At 36.4% G+C, this 18,987-nt stretch overlaps 1 protein-coding gene and 1 long non-coding RNA gene across 4 annotated transcripts; one reads left to right on the top strand and one right to left on the bottom strand.

Annotated features, from left to right (window-relative positions):
• The first annotated feature begins 1,859 nt into the window (after positions 1-1,859).
• LOC125139894 lies at positions 1,860-4,829 on the top strand. The gene is made up of 2 exons (XR_007139036.1): positions 1,860-2,105; positions 4,528-4,829. It is a non-coding gene; the product is annotated as an uncharacterized LOC125139894 (long non-coding RNA).
• Positions 2,852-16,357, bottom strand: rnf165a (ring finger protein 165a). 3 transcript variants are annotated; one of them, XM_047805952.1, is made up of 9 exons: positions 15,919-16,057; positions 12,788-15,037; positions 7,650-7,839; positions 7,308-7,433; positions 7,055-7,181; positions 6,269-6,373; positions 6,082-6,177; positions 5,878-5,981; positions 2,852-4,641 (listed from the first exon to the last, which is right to left on the bottom strand). In XM_047805952.1, the coding sequence occupies exons 4-9, from the start codon at positions 7,364-7,366 to the stop codon at positions 4,524-4,526; spliced, it is 609 nt and encodes a 202-aa protein (XP_047661908.1). In that variant the 5' UTR covers positions 7,367-7,433; positions 7,650-7,839; positions 12,788-15,037; positions 15,919-16,057; the 3' UTR covers positions 2,852-4,523. The 3 variants fall into 3 exon arrangements, with proteins under 3 accessions (XP_047661908.1, XP_047661909.1, XP_026989636.1); XM_047805953.1 differs by having other exon boundaries at positions 12,788-14,939; positions 15,919-16,052; XM_027133835.2 differs by lacking the exon at positions 12,788-15,037 and having other exon boundaries at positions 15,919-16,357.
• Between the last annotated feature and the right edge of the window lie 2,630 nt (positions 16,358-18,987).

The raw sequence follows: 18,987 nt of genomic DNA, 5'->3' as shown, positions 1-18,987 counted from the left end.
GAAAAAGATAGTTGGTTGGCAAAACCCAAACAAAAGTTGTGTGCAGTGACAGATGGTGAGATCTAAGAGTTGAGCATTCGTGCCAATCATGAATATCTAAGGGAGAAAAGGTCCAGTCTAAGATTTTAAGTAATGTTTAGATGGAACTGGTAACTACTGTATCTAAAGGTCTCTTTTAACATGAAGTGGAAACATCACAAAATCTAAACCCTGCACATAGGTCACAATCCCATTCTCAGATTGTTTGTATTTTCCATGAAAGAAAAATAAAGAGGCTTATCAAAACAGAGGCTGGTCCACTGGATGGTGGTCATCATCACCTGTAGCTGAGCTGGCTGTCTAGATCTAGAAGTATATAGCTCATATACTCTGTAACCAGAGAAACACCTGACATTCATTCTAAAATGTGAATTATGAACAAGTAAATATTTATTAATGTTCTTAAACAGGCATAAAACATATAACATGTTAACACACGAATGAATCAAGTAAGGTGTCAGGTTTACTTTTGAAATTCACACTGCCTTCACTTCTAGACTTCAAAATTATGAAGCTCGTTCAGCTTTATACACACACACACACACACACACACACATACATATATATATATATATATATATATATATATATATATATATATATATATATAATCTTTACTACACTTTGGTAGATAATAATATAACCTTTCAGATAAAGTTACAGTAAATGTATTACATTAGGATATAACATCATAAGAATATTACAAATCAATTGAAACACTGTAGTGAGATATTATATACCTTATAATACACATCTCAGTAGAAAAGATTATCACAAATTGTTTTAAATATTTCAAAACACTAAAACATTAAATTAATAAACTCAGCTTTTCCTCACCCCATTGTATATAATTACAGACAGTAGACTCTTTTTTTTTGTTTTGTTTTTTGGAAATTTTTATCTTTTATTATAAAAAGAGCACATACAAAAAGGATAATGTACAAGCTTTTAAAGAAAAGAAAGGAAAAAACAACCAACAAACAAAACAGTTTGGGTTTAGCGATGCAACTTTTTAAAATCATTATTATTAGTAGTAATAAATAAGGTACAAAAATTCCACCAAAAGATAATTTCACGCAGAGCTTTTTACTTGACCAGACATCTAACAGCAGTCTCTTCAGCAGGAGGCGCTATTGCTTTAATATGAATGATAAATATTCTAATTCTATTTTTTTTTCTGCTAGAAGATCTTCTAGTGAAAAAAAATAAAATAAATAATAATAATAATAATAAACACCCACAGCTGGACAGCCTGTGGCACCCCTGTCACTGGCACCTTCTGGATTTTTTTTTCTTATTCAATGCAAGCAGCAGCAAAAAAATTAATCCTCTGAAATATTAGTAGTAGAATATCTGTGCTTTTTATTTTAATTGTACATTTCTACTTCTGTTGTGTAATATATTCAAACCTGAGTAAAACATGCAGTTTTAAAAAACAAAAATCATTTGTGCTTTTAATGTTAATCCTGACCCTGCACTACAGAATGCTGATGTCCTCTGGCAGATGAAGAGTAAGAGAAAGAGAAAGGAGCTGTCAGAAAGGAGAGAGGTGTAGAATAGAGTATAAAAGATAAAGCATTGACAGGTAAAAACAGTGCAAGGAGGGACGAAGGGACGAAAGGACAAAAGAGAGAAATAGGAAGACAAAGAGCTAGAGCGAAAACAATATTATATATATATATATATATATATATATATATATATATATATATATATATATATATATATATAGAGAGAGAGAGAGAGAGAGAGAGAGAGAGAGAGTCAGACAGGGGGACAGGGGGGACAGGGGGGACAGGGGGGAGGGGGGGGAGGAGAGGGAGAGACAGAGAGATAATGGAGATTGCCAGAGTGGTAGGAAATATGCCAGTGAGAGGGTGGCCCCGATAAAACTAAAGAGTGCAAACAGGACAGTGACTCAAACCCAGAGCACTCGCACTCCGCCACCGCATTCGGGCAATCAGCAAGCGGAATGTCAGTGAGGTCACAGCACCAAGGAAGAAACACGCACAAACACGACCACCCGCATGCGAAAAGCATTCCTGCAAAACCAACTCAAACATGAGGTAAGAGTCTTACTCCATTTTTGTGTTTTCTCTAAATAAATAAAATATGATTCAAATCACAAAATATGACCCAAAAAAAACTATACAAAATTAAATATGTACCCACAATATCTACAGTTAGTAATAAATTATGATTGTTAAATACTTAAGGCATTTCAACGGACAAAACCCTGTGTAAACTATCAACACGAGCCAACATCCACTAATCAGCACACAGGAAGCAGGGCTGGAGAGGAAGAGATCCAGTTCAATTGAACACTTCCTTGGCAACAAATAAAAATTAGTTTTGGGAAGCACTTTTGTAAACATAAATTAAAATAAAAGCAATAATAATAATAATAATAATAATAATAATAATAATAATAATAATAATAAAATGAAAAAGAGGAAGATTAGTGTTGCAGCCATAGAGAATGGTCTGGACACTAATATGGCATGAATAATATCTCTGTCATGGGTCTGTCTGGGTTAAGCTTTAGAGACAGGCTTGAATTTTTCGTTGAATTGAAACGTTTGCAGTTACAGGATTCTGCTTTTGTATTATTTGTATTTGTCAGTGAAACCCTGGCAAAAAAAATTATAAATTCATCTTCAGTAACTATTTTATCCTGTTTAGTGTCACACCAGTCAGAATGTTTGGGAAAGTGGGAGCTAAGCATGACCCATCAGAAATCAAAAGAGGGGAGAACGTGTGACACTCCACAGAATAATCAGAAGTCAGATTCAAACAGAGGGCCATGGAGTTGTTTGAACTCTTTAGCCAAAAGCATTAGATATATATATTTTATATCTGCAGTCTTACAATCATTCATGTACCATGACAATTTGTCTAAATGCAAATGTTAAAAGTTCAAAGATAAAGCAACATAAAAATAAAAGTCTCAGTCCTTGTTTCATCCCCACTGCTTGTGTGCAATTGGTGGATGCTCCTCCATCACAGCACATTCTAAAACAGTTGTTCTAGCAAGACAGCATAGCAACCAACATAGCAACCAGCATAGCGACCAGCATAGCGACCACGAGGGGAGACCCGTCACACACACAAAAAATAAGCACACACAGTTCAATGTACAAGCTCTGCTGCCCCTCCCCTACCCCCACCCCCCAAAACACTGCATGTGTAAATACCAATAATAAATAGTTTAACCATGGCAATAAAGCACCAGAGTGAGGCTGGACGCTTTAGCTACGCTCACATGTGCTTCTTCAGTAGGCATTTTGGGTCAAAGATCATGGCAGGGTTTCACACACGCACACGCACACACACACACACACGCTACATCAGTCTGCTAGTGGTACAGATCATCACAGCTTAAAGGGGCTAATTTACACTCATGCAGAATTATTTTTCACACAGAAACACACACACACACACACACACACTCAGCCCAAACACAGAGGCATGCAGCTACTACATTGGAGAGCCCCACCCCTATCACACCCGCCAATCACAATTTCCCCATGTTTCCTAACTTCCTGAATTGGAAATGTTGTGTGCTGCACCACCCTCTTTTCAATAAATTCTGATAGATGATTCTGTTTGTTTTTTTTTGCTATGATTTCTTTGTTGTTGTTTTTTCTGAAATTTTGGCTTTTCTATAAGCATGTTAGTGCACAGCTAACTAATTTATATGATCCTCCAATTTGAAGCACACACACACAAGGTATGCAGTCTCACACATACGCACTACACTGAAATAGCTGCAGCTTGAAAGAAATATGCACACACCTGCTCTCAAGCAGCAGTTAGGCGTATGTGTGTTGTCTGCAAGCTCTGACTCTTGCAGACCCTGACTAGAGCTTGTACAGTATAACATCTTTCATTAGGGGCATGGCTTTAGAATCACACACACTTACACACACACACACACACACACACACACACACACACACACACACACACACACACACACACACACACACACACACACACACACACAGATGCTACTAATACACACACAGAAAAGATTCTCTTACTATCATCCTTACATTACTCTGTAAAACCTGTGTGTGTTGTATGGCAGAGAACAGTAATAGAGTCTCATTCTTTTAGTACAGTGTATGTATGTATGCATGTATGAGATGCTAATGAAGTCTATGTTTGTGACTGACTTGATGGATTGTGTGTGTGTGTGTGTGTGTGTGTGTGTGTGTGTGTTGTAAATGTAAGGTATACTTCTTAACTGACTCTGTGTCTATAGGCAGAGAATGTAGGCCTCTATGTACACTAGAGAGTGTGTGGGTCTCCATGCTTAGGCTTTTGATGGCATGAGTATAAACAGGTTTTGTGGCTGTGAGTAGAAATCTTTAAACAATTGACACAAGTTGTGTTTTCCTGTGCTCATTTCTGAGCTGTGTTTGTGTGTCTATGTGCTTCAATTCATAAACGTGAACTGAGTCATTGTGTGTATATGTGTTTCAGCTCTCAGGTGTGAGCTGTGTTTGGATGTCCACTCTGCATATGGGACACTTCCTGCTGGTGGCCAGCCACTGATCCACACAGACCTGATGAAAGAGGTGCATGCAGGGTAATCGCCTAAAGAGAGACAGAGAGAGTAGAAATAAAATAATGATGTAGATAGAATTTGTTTTTTACACAAAACAGTAAAGAAGCAAGATGGAATTAAGCGATATAAAGCTGGCACTGTGTAAAAACAGCTATAGAAATTTCAATGCATAGAATTTTCAGTGTTTACCCTCATTAAAAATATTTTCACTCACTAATATATCATTTTGTGCCAATTCTGGCGAGACCATGGGGAGAATCCATATCCACATAATTGTGTCTCAAATCACATGCATACTGCAAAGTGTCATTTTGGACTAATGTTGTTTCAGAAAATTACTTAAAAGTACTGTACATTATTTACTAACTTGCATGGATTCTATTTGATTCCTATCAAAAAGGTGTCCTGATTGAAACAAGGATTAAGTCTTTTTTAATTATACAATATCTTCATGATTTATAACAGTTTTCTTAGATGAAAAAAATGGCTTCATTATTTCAAGAGCTTCGTCATGAATACATCTAAATATACACAAAACCCCTTAAATCATTTTCTGCAAAGCAACAGATTTAGAGTAAAATAGGAAATCTAGTAAATTATGATTATGATGATTGTGATTATTATTATAATACCTAAAAAGAGGTAGTTCAGTGGTTCACATACAATAACCAGAAGAGTTAGTTCAAGACCCAGAGAGTTACTGTTACCCTTGAACAAAGCCTTTAAAAGATGCTCCAAAATAAAGACTTCAGACATTAATTAATTAATTAATTAATTAATTCATTCATTCATTCACTTTAGTCCATAAAGTTTGCCTTCACTCAGAAATAGAAAACTTTCTTTGACATGAGCAGCAGCTGGTTTTCAAAATTGTCTGAGTCAAGCCTCGCTCTTTGGGGACTGAAGTATTCCTGCAGTATTGTGTTGTGTTGTAATTTAACTGGAACAGGTCGCAGGTGGTCTGTTCTATCCCAATTAATGTAAAACCAATTAGCACGGTTGTGTGCAGTTTCATTTGACATTGATTTCATTTGTGAATTTGATTGGATGTCTTAAAAAATTAAAAAACAAATGGTAAACAAGTAACTTAACAGCTGGCATGGGCAAGAGAAAGACAGACAGAAAACTTGGTATATCAGGTTTGTAATGACGAATTAAATGAAAATCTAAGTATCAGAATGTATTGTATAATTCGAACCCTTTATGTTGAAAAAAATCAGTTTTGTCAACTTCAGTGTAAGAGTTAAAAAGTTTGCGTTTCATACCGGACATCTTCACCATCCTCCAGCATTGAGAGACAGATGGTGCATTTTTCGTCCACGTCAGACTCCTCCTCATCATCACACAGCTTCATATCCAATGGCTTCCGCTGTAAACACACAGTAATGTAGTTAGATGACGGACCACATTGGAGGAGTTGGCGATTTACGTATAGTATTTGTTCATTCCTTGTGTGTGTATGTATGTACCTTCTTGTACTTGTGAGGGAAGGTAAACCTCTCAATAGTGGTCTGGATGGCTCCTCGGCTCACGCTGCCCAAGCGATCCTCCAGCTGAAGCAACTCCTAACACACACATTTATCAGCAGGTGCGACTTCAAACGCTGTCATTTAAGCATGAAGCATTTTATATAAGGTGCATGCTTGGGTGCGTTACCTCGTAACTCTCCCGTACAGCAGAAGCATGTCTACTGGGGCTTAAACTCTGCAAAGCCAGTAGGTGCAGCTGGGGATACGGATAATTCCTTACCTCGTGGACAACCTGCACGAACACAGTTAACCAATATGTCACATCTGGGTGGTTTAGTTACTGATCAATACTATAAAGTTGCAACTGTAGGGCCCTTGAGCAAGGCTCTTAATTCACTATGTTCCTGTGGCACTGAATGAAGGTTAACCCTAACTTCCTTACAAGAAAAGAATTTCACTGTACTGTAATGGATATGTCAAGTCAAGAAGCTTTTATTGTCATTTCAACCATATATAGCTGTTGCAGTACACAGTGAAATGAGACAATGTTTCTCCAGGATCGTGGTCCTAGCCACAAAAAGTGCATATGTGACAAATACATTTTTTTTTCTGCTTGGATCTTTTGTTTTTGAGTATATGAATGGATCCACATGAACAGCCTTAAAAGAGCACTTCTTAAAAACAGTTTCTGGCTAAAACTTGTCCACTGTTCATTGGATAATCTCACCTGGATATTGTAGGCATCTCCTTATGAATTGCTTATTTAAATATCAAAGTTATTAAATTTCACAAAATGTTTCACTCATAATGGGTATCCTTTCAACACACACAGTCCTGTCTTTATATTAATTTTTTTACGAAGAATAATTGTTTATTTTTATTCTTAGCCATTGTTTTTACAAATAGTACTTTTAGTAGTCATACTTGCATGCTTTTCTACTCACATTTAACATGTAACACATTACGTACTCACCACTTGTGCAGATGAAGTATTCCGAGGGAAGTGGTGCATTCTGGGAGAGGCTAGGTAGTGCTGGTAGGGTTGTGGAATCTGCTGCAGCGAGTACTGATGGGACAAACCAGCTTCCACGCTCAGATCCCTGACAGAAATGCATCACAGCCATGACAAGAATTAGCGGCAGAATGCACTGATCAGTGCACCTAAACAATCAGTGCTTGAAAGTATATGTATTTGTGGATGTGTTTTATATTTATCTAAAACTCACCAGTCTGTGCCCTCAGCCAGGTATCTGGGCTGTTGTGTGATTGGCTGAGGAATGTGCATGGGTGGTGAATAATCATATCCTGGGCGTAACCGGTGTGTGTTGAGAGGAACGCGCTCTTGTGTGCGTCTGAAGCAAATAAATAAACAAACAAATAAACAAACAAACAAATAAATATTAATAATTTGTGATATATGACCACATTTTTCATGTGTGTTCATGTGCTGGTGCTACTATAAATATGTATACCTAAGCTCCTGTTCTATGTGTGTGTATGTGTAAACCCTTTGTGCCTCTGCACTGCTGTAGCTTTTGTGTAAGGGATGTGTATGGTGGTGTGTGTACCTGCGCTGCAGTAGCTGCTGCTGTATGAGGTATTGCTGCTGTAAGGCCTGAGGTAGGAAAGTGGGTGGGACTTCCTGGTACTGTGGGGCCGCGAGGCCAGTTGGCGGGAATTCAGTAGGAAGTGGTGTAGCCAGGTGGAAATGTCGGCAGGATGTAGCATGGCTGTGTTGGTGCCTGCTGAAATGAGTACCTGCACACAACAACCAGGTTACTGAGTCAGAATAATGGTTCAATGGCCAGTCCTACTGGAGTTCAGCACTAATATGAGAATGGCCAATCAGAGAGCACAGACATGCTCAGAAACTACATGCCCTTAGGATTACCAGATGCTCAAAAGTTTGGTTCATATCATGAACCATATGACACTAGTTACCAGATGTAACAGAAACATAGACATCTGCTGGCCCCTGAGGGCTGGGCTGTGAAACTTTGCTCTAGTGGATTTTGTCAATTGCAAACTGAAGAAAATAAATTACTTTTAAGAAAATGTGTGAAAGTGAATAGAATGATCTCTCAGTGAAACAGTCATTTTAACTGTCACACGATCAAGAGTTGAACAGAGATGAACATAAGACATTATACTCACTATCATTTTCTATTTTAATATTTTTTTTTACTGAATTTTTAGTACTACATGAAAACCTGCTTTCTGCTTGATGCTATAATCTAGGAACTTACATCTGTGATTATTAAAGTGATAGATAGATTTTCTTATTAATCTATCTACGGTTAGGGTCTGTCTGTCTACCTAATATATATTGTTGCTCCTATTATAATTCACAGTTTAAAGCTTAAAGAAAGAAAGATGCAATTTACTTGTGTTTGTTCAAAAATTGAACCTTAAAACCCAAGTTACCAAAAGCCAAGCAGTGAAAAAAACATGGCTGATGAAACTTGAAGTGGACTTTTAAGCCCCACTCACTACCCACTTCTACTATCCTTAATGCCCAAGATAATAGGGTTTGTTTTATTCGTAGCTCCATGTATACACACTGTCAACATTCAGAGAAGAAATAAATCCTACACGCTATTGCAGACAAAATGTCTCATTTGATTTTATCCCTGATGCTGTAACTATAGCACATGCATCTGAATACCAGCGCTTGCTGCATTACATTACAAGACAGGTTTTTAATGGCTTTAACTAGAAGAATTAATTAGTGTTCATGGATGGCTGATAATCATTTCGGAATTAGGGTCACTGACAAACCAGAGAATAATAAAGACCAGTGCAATGCGGTCATTTAACTGCCATGCTACAAGCACAATATTTTGCTTTGCACTAGAAAGAAAATATAGACTCTCATCTGACACAAATGATATATTTACATTCACCAGCAACTTGGTTCTTCTACTACATCAGGATATGGACTAAGGTTGCATAGACTATTCTCTGGAAATTCACATACCTGGTCTTTAATGTACTGAACTAAATAATTACTCAGGTTTCCAGGCACATAAATATGTGGGAATGAGAAATAGCTCTCACTTGGCCAGTGGGCTAGCTAATGATTTTATCATTTATTTAGCCAATATTCTGTAACTGTAACTCCAAGTGTTAGATTTTGAGCTCAGCTGAAACACAACATACTCTGATATGTTAGAGACAGGCGAAGGAAACGTGAGACAGAGTAAGAAAGAACGAAAGAGGAAGGGCCGACAAAGGCCGTGGCTTTGCAGGTGCTAATTAAAGTGACTGTAAGGTTTGTGTAGGATTCGTCCTGTGTATTAAGGTGTGCTGGATTTCAAATGTGAATTTGGCATCTGGCACCAAATTGGTTACAGTACATGGGACAAAGTTGTATTTGACTTTCAGTATTATATCTACTGAATCTATTGTATTAGATCACAACATACTGAATTACCTTTATTTGGTGAATACTGGTTAGAGATGAAGGGCAAATTTCAAAAAAATGATTACAGTTCCAAGGTGTAATGAGGAATATAGCTGCTTTAAGACATTAAACCAATTTCAGATGAAATGCACCTGAAGAACTCATGAAGTTGAGATATATACATTAAAAGTGAACGGTGTGCTACTGAACTCTTTAATAAGTCAAATGAACATGAAAATTTATGTTATAAAATTAGCATTTATAAAAATGTAAATGTTATAAAACTTAAAAATGCATAGGTTTATCGTTATGTACATTTAACATAAATATTGACATTTAATCACTTTTCAAAAAATGACTCTCTTTGTTTAAATCTTTGTTTTAAACCTCTGACGCTAATGTTTACTACATTTAACGAGATGCAGTATACTGCACTATAAATGTGTGTGCAGGGAATCACTCGCTCCATAACGTCAGAAATGCACAAAATAGAACTTACCTGCTTGAACTAAGGAAGTCAGAATGCAATTGTTCGCTGATATACCTTTGTTATATATTATTGTGGTGCATACAGAATTGAGAGGATTTTTACGTTTAAAAAAAGTGGCCAATTTCAGAAAATGGCAATGAGTGATTTTTTTCACAGGCTCATAGTAACTGATAAATATAAGTATAAAGTTTTAACATTCTTTAAAACATTCTTTTGGTATGTTTCACAGTACTGTAGAACAAACATGCATACTTATAGTATATATATATATATATATATATATATATATATATATACTTACATATCTTTAAAAACAATTTAGCCATCTTGACCTCAATATTATGTAGTTCTACCAAATATTCATTCCTTTGGGTAATTTCAATATTTAAAGTTTTTTTGGTATAATATCTGAACAGGTTCTCTCTACAAACTCAGGTTTTATGTGTCTTTATCTGCCAGCCATTAATCATCAGTGATGAACATAAGATAAATGCAACACAAAATTAGCGAATACTCTCCACTTCCTGTTTACACTCTGACAACCTTCATATCTCAGCATGTTTCCATGTTTCAGGTGTAGATGTTGTACATCTGCTTTATAAAAGCATTACTCTTTTTTTTTTTTTTTTTTTTTTTAAAGTACAGTAAGTATACAAAACAGGTAAAGTACTACCCTACTGCACTGACTGGGTTTAAAATGTTCTGGTACACATTTCTAAATTATTATTATAAACAATTTACAATGAAATGTATATGTTACTCATTGTAATCATAATGGTCTTAATAGATTTAAATGTCACTCATTACCTTATACTAGTTTTGTAACCAAAAGAGACTAATACACTGTCACACCTTCTACAGCGCAAAAATTATGTAATAAAGAGTGTCATTGTCTTTGCCCCAATAATTGGTGTATTCATTCAGCTATATATTTGTTCATAGTAAAAGTTCATATAAGGGTTGTGGTGGAGCTGAAGCCTATCCAAAGAAAACAGTAATACACCACAGATTGGATGCTATTCCATCATAGACACACACACACTGCATACCAAACGAAAATAAATGATATGAATGACTTGGTTCAGCTACCATGTGGTGAGTTACATAGCTAGAAACCGTATTACTGCAATTGATAAAATCAATCAAACAACTGATATATTTTTTAGTTTTTGCTTATTAGCTACTTTTAGATAAAAGAAAGTTACATGTCTGTCTGGCCACATTACTTTACCTAGGAAAAGTTGAGTTCAACTAGTTAATTTTATATATAGCTGAAATGCAGTAACTTGAATTGAAAATTTACAGTAAGTGCTGCCTTCAAATTTGGCTACTGCCTTCAAATGTCAGTTTGGACTACCTTTTCCTCGGTGGCGTTTGTTCCATTCAGGAGAAGAGGAGCAATAGAGTTCAACAGGTCAGATAGGAGAAACTATTCAAAGGGCAGCCATCTCAAACACACCACAAAACTTAGTGGTGATTCATATGAAATCCTGTTTGTATTTTGCCAAAGCACGTTAGAGACTCAGTGTACATAAAGACTTAGAGTATTTGACAAAGCCCTGTAATTGGCAGAAACCCAACCCTACTCATCACCCTGAGAACACCAACCCCACAGTGAAGCAAGGTGGTGGTAGCTTGATAACAAGAGCTAACATTGGCCTCTTGGTTGTTTTTCTGATAAAAGTTTGTTATTTGTTATGACCAAACTTTGTCCGGGACTTCTTTTGAGAGCTCCTTGTTGTTAATGGTCCTGTTTAGGTGTTCACATGTCTGTAAACGGCAAGGTACTGTGGTGTGAAGATACCGCTTCATTCCAAGATGTTAAATACTACATTGCTTTGCAAAAGTATCAAAACAAACAGCATCATAAAGCCAGCTGAGCTAAAACAAGTCCAGGTCTGGAAAAGTCCCAAACATTTCACTGTGCACAAATAAAAAATAAATATTTTAAATTAGATCATTTTAAACAGTTTAGAAGTCCATGAAAGGCCCATGAAATGTCCCATGTAAGTTGGGGATTAATAAGTGAAGTGACAAGAGGCCAAGAGAAACTCGGATGGAAGGTGTTCACCAGACAACCACAGCCTCGACACTTCATAAATCTGGAAAGCTGGACTTTACTGAAGAATAGGAAATCTTTTGAAGTCCTTACCAAAAGACACACTAGTATTTTGTTACCAAAATTGTTAATCTGCTGGCAACGCCATCCTCACAGTGAAACAATGATGGTAGCATCATATTTAGAATTTTCGTTAGTCTCTTAATTTGCTTCTCTAATGCCATCCATACCTGCTCACTGACCTTTTGGTGGGTGGCCTCTCTAGGCAGAGTTCCTCATTATTTTTTAGACTAGTTCATAACCGTACTATAATTTATATGTTTCCTTGTCACTGTTTGATTAGGTACAGTCTCTAAACAGATACTGGGGTGTTACAAAAGCAAGTGTATTCAAATTGAGATGAGTCACTTTAATCTCACACAGGTAAACTCCATTTAACTAATTCTGTAACTTTTGATGGTTGCACTAGAACAAAATGAATTGTTTTTCAGCAACAGGCATTCACATTTACTTTTTTTTTTTAATTTTCAAATACATTTGCAGACTATATTGGTGTCCACAAACCTTTGGCAATATAGTGTATAATCTTAGGTAGGTCCGTTTTAATTCCAGATTGTAACACTATAAAATGTTGAAAAGTTCATCCTCTATTATTGTACTTGAATACTGTTTCTCTTTTAATAATACAGATCAACTTGGAGACCTAAATGTATGAAAACCATTATTTTGAAATTCAGAAAGAAAGCATTCAAACCTTTTAGCCATGTTTGTAACACAAAGGATCACATGCTTGCAGAAGAGCGAAATAGGTAGATAAACTAAGGAAATAAAAGAGACAGATGTGAATGGAGATGTTTTGTGGACTACGTGGATGTAAACAGATCACCTATATTTATGTGACGGTAGGTTTCCCATGATTCAGCTTAGCAAGTGAGAGGAATTGAGAAATGAATATTGGGGAAGGGGCCAAAGAGGCCAAATAACTGGAAAGGGATGGGGTTTGAGGGAAGGTCACATGGAAATCAGCAGAGAACACACTGAAGGTTAAGGAAAAAAACTACAGTCTTTATTGGAAAATATTAGTATGAGTGGAACCATGTGATACGAATAATAAGAAGAATATTTCCATGCAAATAAAAAGAAGAGCTAACCATGCTCCATAAGGTTAAAACAACAGAAGCAGCATCCAATGGGTAGATGTGTATACTACAGCACATATCAGTATAGCAGGACATCTCTACACAAAGATACATTGGAGTTTGCTGTTCAAATGTCCAAAAAAAACAGAATTTTTAAATAATGAAAAATAAATATGATCATGCATTGAAGAGCCTAATACACAAACAGAAAGCCAAGAACCACAACCAAAGAAATAGACATTTCAAAACTCTAGGAAGATTTCTACAGTAGTGCAGTTCTAAGGATTCCTGTAATGTGGATGGCGTTCACCGTGGCCAGGAGCGAGGCACTAGATTGGTTAGCAGAAATAACTACAGTGTACCACTTAGTTCAGGTAAACAGAAAATGTAAGTAATTTAGGGAATCTCTAGCCAAGAGCTTTAACGTTAAAGCTTCCTGTTTGGTTTTCATTTAGCAAAGCCTTCATTTTCAGCTTTTATGATTGTAGATGACTAAAAGTGACATTTTGCATGAAAATGATGCATGTGTGGCTGTCTTTAAATCAGAGAAAACACCTCTAGGTCAAACAAGGTCAAATACTGCTTACACTACCAAAGAAAATGGAATGCACTGGAACTGGAGTCTATCTGTTTTTAATGCCCTAATGTCACTGACATCTTGACTCTTTTTGGTCAGACGGTGTTGGTTCGTATGACAACAGATCTGACAGCACTGCTGGTTTCAAGCCAAATCAATAGTTATATTAACATCCTCTGTCTAATTTTCGTTTATAGTAGCTTGTTCCCAGGGACATTCACATGGCATATCCTCCATATAAACTAAGTGGAACACTAAACACATAAAAAAAGCAAACAGTTTTTCCAGTTAAAAAAAAGAAGAAAAACAATCATTTACATTGTGTTATTCAACAGTTATGTCATGAATGTCCAGTGTCTGCACTTTGTAAAAGCCTGTAAATTTTCTGCCATGGGAAAGTCTTTGGGACAGAGAATAAAGCATAATGACTGACTACTTGGTTAGCTTTGCCTTTTTTTTAAAAAGCATGGTGATCTTTTAATCCCTCCTGCTTTGTGGATTGCAACAAAAGTGTGAAGTCTGAATCTTTCCATTGTACTTCTGCAAAAGACCTCAGAAATTGAAAATGCTTCACTAGAAAGACTGCTGGCTCTCAGATAATCTGAAACATTCGACAAGGCTTGCGCTATGGTAATAAATAATGCCAATGTAGTGCTTTTTAACACAAACAGCTGTAGCTCAGTGGCTACCATTTAGTGCTTGTGACAAAGGTCTGAGCTGCTGATCTCACAACCCTGAAAAGACAAGATAAAATGACTGATCTCGGCTTTGTACGAGTAGCTGGAAGCCTGGCTTTGGCGACAGAGATATTTTAAATAATAAACACCGATTTGCTCTGGACAGGAAGCGAACGCATCCACTTCACAGAAATTTACAGGCTGGAAAAAAAATAAAATAAAAATGTAAGTCTATATGCCATTGCTGAGAAAAATAAATGGGACAATCACAATGATAATTGTAGACTGCTACAATGGGTTATCATTAACAATGACAGTTTTGAAACCAAGAGAGCGGTGTCTTCTCAAAAAGAAGAGAAAGGAGTGTGTTATTCTGCAGTCGCACACAGAAGGATACTGGATGAGTGGGAAGAAGGTTGGTTTTGGTTTTTAAATGCCAATGTCGTCTTCGGATGGAAAGAGGGGATGGAGGCAGAGGGAGGCAGAACACAGGCAGAGAGGCGATCGCTATAGCTACACAATGGAAGAGGGGAGAGGAAGACAGAGAGAGAGAGAGAAAGAGAGGGAGAGAGAGAGAGAGAGAGATGCGGCATGTAGCGGCGGCCTCCAGACTATGGAACAAGGAAAAGGGTAAAAAAACAAGAAAACAGAAAAAACAAGCACAATGAAATGCTACTGCATGACCTGTAATAGTAGGTACATTATAGTAATAATACATCAACTGCACATATCCTGAACGTCAAGGATTCAACATGACCTTAAATATCAGTTTCTATAGGATCTTTTCTTATTTTCTGAACAGATTCATTGGTGTAACAATGAAGGCGTCGGTTTCTATCAGAGTCTTGTGGGGTTTTGTGTTCAGTAGCATTTGGATGGTGGATTTTTTGATGACAGCCTTCAATGCGGTGCTCGGTGTTAAATAATGGAAACGGTCACCAGAATTGGACTAAAGACGCGGTCACTTCTCTCCAAATAATACTGAAGGAGTAAATTACATCTGGGAAACAAAAGATGCGGACTGCAGCGTTGTTTATATAATGTTTTATATATATATATATATACACGTTTGTATACCCTGAGATCAAAATTAAATCACGGGCTCAGAGGATTTGTTCTAATTTACAGTGATTTTACATGTCTACGGTATAAACTCACAATAACGTTGGATGTTTATAGCAGGTTAATATCGCTATAGTGCGCAAACGACGCTAAAAATAAACAAAACAAAACAAAAACGGTTGTATCAACGTTAGAGAAGCAGAACCAGTACAGTGTTTCATTTCCCAACGGCTGACTGATTTAGGGCACTAGGTAGTGTGCACTCGCCGCTACGACAGACCCTATGTACTGCACTTAGTATAGGGAGAAGAAAGCCGTTTGGGATTCGGCTTCTGTCGTTGCCGTTGCCGTGCGTTAGCTGGTTCCGTCGCTTATTTTAGTAAAGAGTGTTAGTAAGAGTAATGATCATAATAAAAAAAAACAACGATACCTCTGCTTCTTACTGAACCAAACACCGGAAGAACCAGATATCCGACATGAACTAACACCATCCTGACTCCTTTTGCCCATGGACGCCTTCGGCTTCTCAAGCGCAGGACCATTCAAAACGCAGCTGCCGAGACGCCGCGCGCACAAAGAGAGTAGCAGCCAATCAGCGACCACTTACTAGTCTTCTGGAGGCCTAGCGTCAACCAATCACAGTCGTCAGAGCCCCGACCGACTCTGCAGTCATTCAGCAGGACCATTCTAAATACTGCAGTCGAGAGAAGCAGCTGCTGCACGCGCAAATTCAGCAACTTCCAATCAGAGATCAGAGATTTACTTCCGGCAGCTCCAGTTTTTACCTATCGCGTCGCTGCTGGACAGCGCAGTGTGTGTGTGTGTGTGTGTGTGTGTGTGTGTGTGTGTGTGTGTGTGTGTGTGTGTGTGTGTGTGTGTGTGTGTGTGTGTGTGTGTGTGTGTGTGTGTGTGTGTGTGTGTGTGTGTGTGTGTGTGTGTGTGTGGAAATTGCCATAGAGCCAAAAATACAGCGTGCTAGTGTGAATGACGTCAACTGTGTGTGGGGGTTAAAAGAACACCGAGGAACCTATTGACAATGAACGACAAATGATTCAATTCTAATCAACATTTTAAAGAATAAAGCCAATTTCCAGCCAGGTAAAGGCCGGTTACCCCCACAATATCACATGTACATTATTTCAATTGATGAGCCATTTATTGCTATTTGTTATATATAGCTGAAACTACTGTAAATAAATAAAATGATAACATTTAATGCCTGTTGAACAGAAATGTCCAAAGGAAATGGGAGAGGTGGGCTTCCCTGACCATAACAAACCCCATATGGCCATTGTGCCCATCCCCCATTCCATTACATACACACACACACACACACACACACACATACACACACACACACACTATCATATACACACTCACACTATCATACACACACTCACAGAGGTCTGATTATCTCTGCTCCTTCTGTTCAGTCTGCCAGACGCAACACATGGTGCACAACCCCCTACACACACACACACACACTGACACACACACACACACACACACACACACACACACACACACACACACACAATCTTGATGCCGTTCTGAAACATTATTAACAAAGAACGAAATTATAATAATAAAAAAATAATAATTAACTTTATTTTACTGTCTGCATATATTGTAGTTACAGCTGTGTAATTAAAGCTAGTAGTAATTAAGCAATTAGATTTTGTCAGTACATTAACACACAAATAACCATAGGAACAGATTTACCTTTTTTTTTGTCTCACTGCTTGTTATTTGTGGTTTCTTAAAATTACCACAGACATTTTGATTCACAAAACACCAAATTAACAGAGGGTCTAAAATATCAAAACAGTGAAGTTTTGTATTTAATAATCTAACAGGATGTAGGGTTTTTTATTTTATATATTTTATTATTTTAAAATACGTTTTAAAAAGTTAGATAATTGGTTTAAAAGTATTTAAATGAACAGTTTTTTGAAATTTTATACCATATATAAATAGTAGGAGACATTTAAACATTTAGTTGTGGAGGTAAATATCTAATTAATTGCATTTCATTCCTATAGAAAATGCTAAGTATAATTTTGTTATATTCTTTACCTTACTCACGTATTATTTAAATTGAATAACTGTGCTTTTAATTACATGTACAAATGCATAAATACTTTTCAATCCTAAAGTTTTTATTTAGACACATGAAATATGGATTACAAATTGCAAAATTCTCTGAGTCTCACATCTAGCTAATGACTGTAAAATATATATCAGCCAATTTTGCTCAGTTTAGCATCAGTACATTTCTGTTTAGCATTCAGTCAGGTTTATCAATCTATTAAATGAAGCCACTTACTTATGCTACACACACGATTTAAAACAACATTGCTATCTGTGTAGATAAACTAATGTTGAAATTGAGGATGAACTCCATGACTATACTTCAGTAAAATATTTCAGTATGCTGGAGTCATCTCTTGGCTCCCCAGAAGGCATGTCTAATTTAAAAGAGCGTTTGTGCTACTTTGCTATTTTTTTTATTTTTTTTTAAATAGCCTAATTTCTTTGCTAATTGCAGGCTAGACTAGCATCAGATCCAGAAGCTAACATCACTGGTTGGTTAGCAGTAAGTCAAATTCTAGGTAATGGTAAATATTATATTATTTGATTAATTCATTAGCGAACTATGTAGATGTTTTCAGGCTAATTGGAGTAGTTGCTTTAAAACAATAATCTAACCGTTTTAGATTTAAAAAATAATAAAATAAACTGTACTCTGCATAAAAACATAACATGAACTAAATTTTCTGAACATTGATTCAATGATTAAAAGTGTTTATTCTTTAATATTTGAGTATATTCAAAAGTAGCAACTTTTTTGACTTTCGCTTGAGTATATTTTGGCTTGGGCACTTTTATTTGAGTAAGATTTTGACACAATAGCTACACTTTTTACAGTCAATACTTTTTCCATTCTTTATATAAAATAATGTGACCAGCATCCTTTTCCATATAAAACTGCACATTTTCTCATGTACATTGTTGTAATAATATAAAATAAATGAGCTTATAGGTTATTTCAAAGATCTCACATATCTTATAGGCTTTTGTATACATTGATAGTTTCACTTTCTCCTGTTTTCTTTTGTTTCTGGACAATTCTTAAACATCTGTAATACGCTATCTCCGTTTTAACAATTTATTAATATGAAGTCCTAGACTATGAAGTGATACATATGGAATAATTCAGTAACCAACAAAGTAAAAAACTAAAATTTAAGTTTCAACAGTGCTATTCCACAGTCCTGGAAGAAAGGTATTTGGGGAAATGGTCAATTTATTATTTACTATTCACTGTTTCTAAATGTAAACCTATATAAAACCTTTATTAAATGAAAATATTATTTTTCTTAGACTGCATGACCAACTTTGGGACTGAAATGTCTTTTTATTTGTAATATTTTAACAGTGTTGGACATATTGGAGTCTATAACAATGAAAGTTAAGACAATAAGTCGTTTATAATGTA

Source organism: Tachysurus fulvidraco, chromosome 21 (genome assembly GCF_022655615.1).
Source record: "Tachysurus fulvidraco isolate hzauxx_2018 chromosome 21, HZAU_PFXX_2.0, whole genome shotgun sequence".
NCBI classification, from domain to species: Eukaryota; Metazoa; Chordata; class Actinopteri; order Siluriformes; family Bagridae; genus Tachysurus; species Tachysurus fulvidraco.
The sequence above is the reverse complement of the archived record's forward strand: the minus strand, read 5'-3'. Positions and strand labels throughout refer to the sequence as shown.

Coding starts and splice junctions, on each gene's coding strand:
- rnf165a (XM_027133835.2), bottom strand. CDS start 16,030: ATGGTCCTGCGCTTGAGAAGCCGAAGGCGTCCATGGGCAAAAGGAGTC. Junction 6,374..7,054: donor ATACTTCATCTGCACAAGTG/GTGAGTACGTAA, acceptor GTGTTCGTGCAG/GTTGTCCACGAGGTAAGGAA. Junction 6,178..6,268: donor CTGTACGGGAGAGTTACGAG/GTAACGCACCCA, acceptor TGTGTGTGTTAG/GAGTTGCTTCAGCTGGAGGA.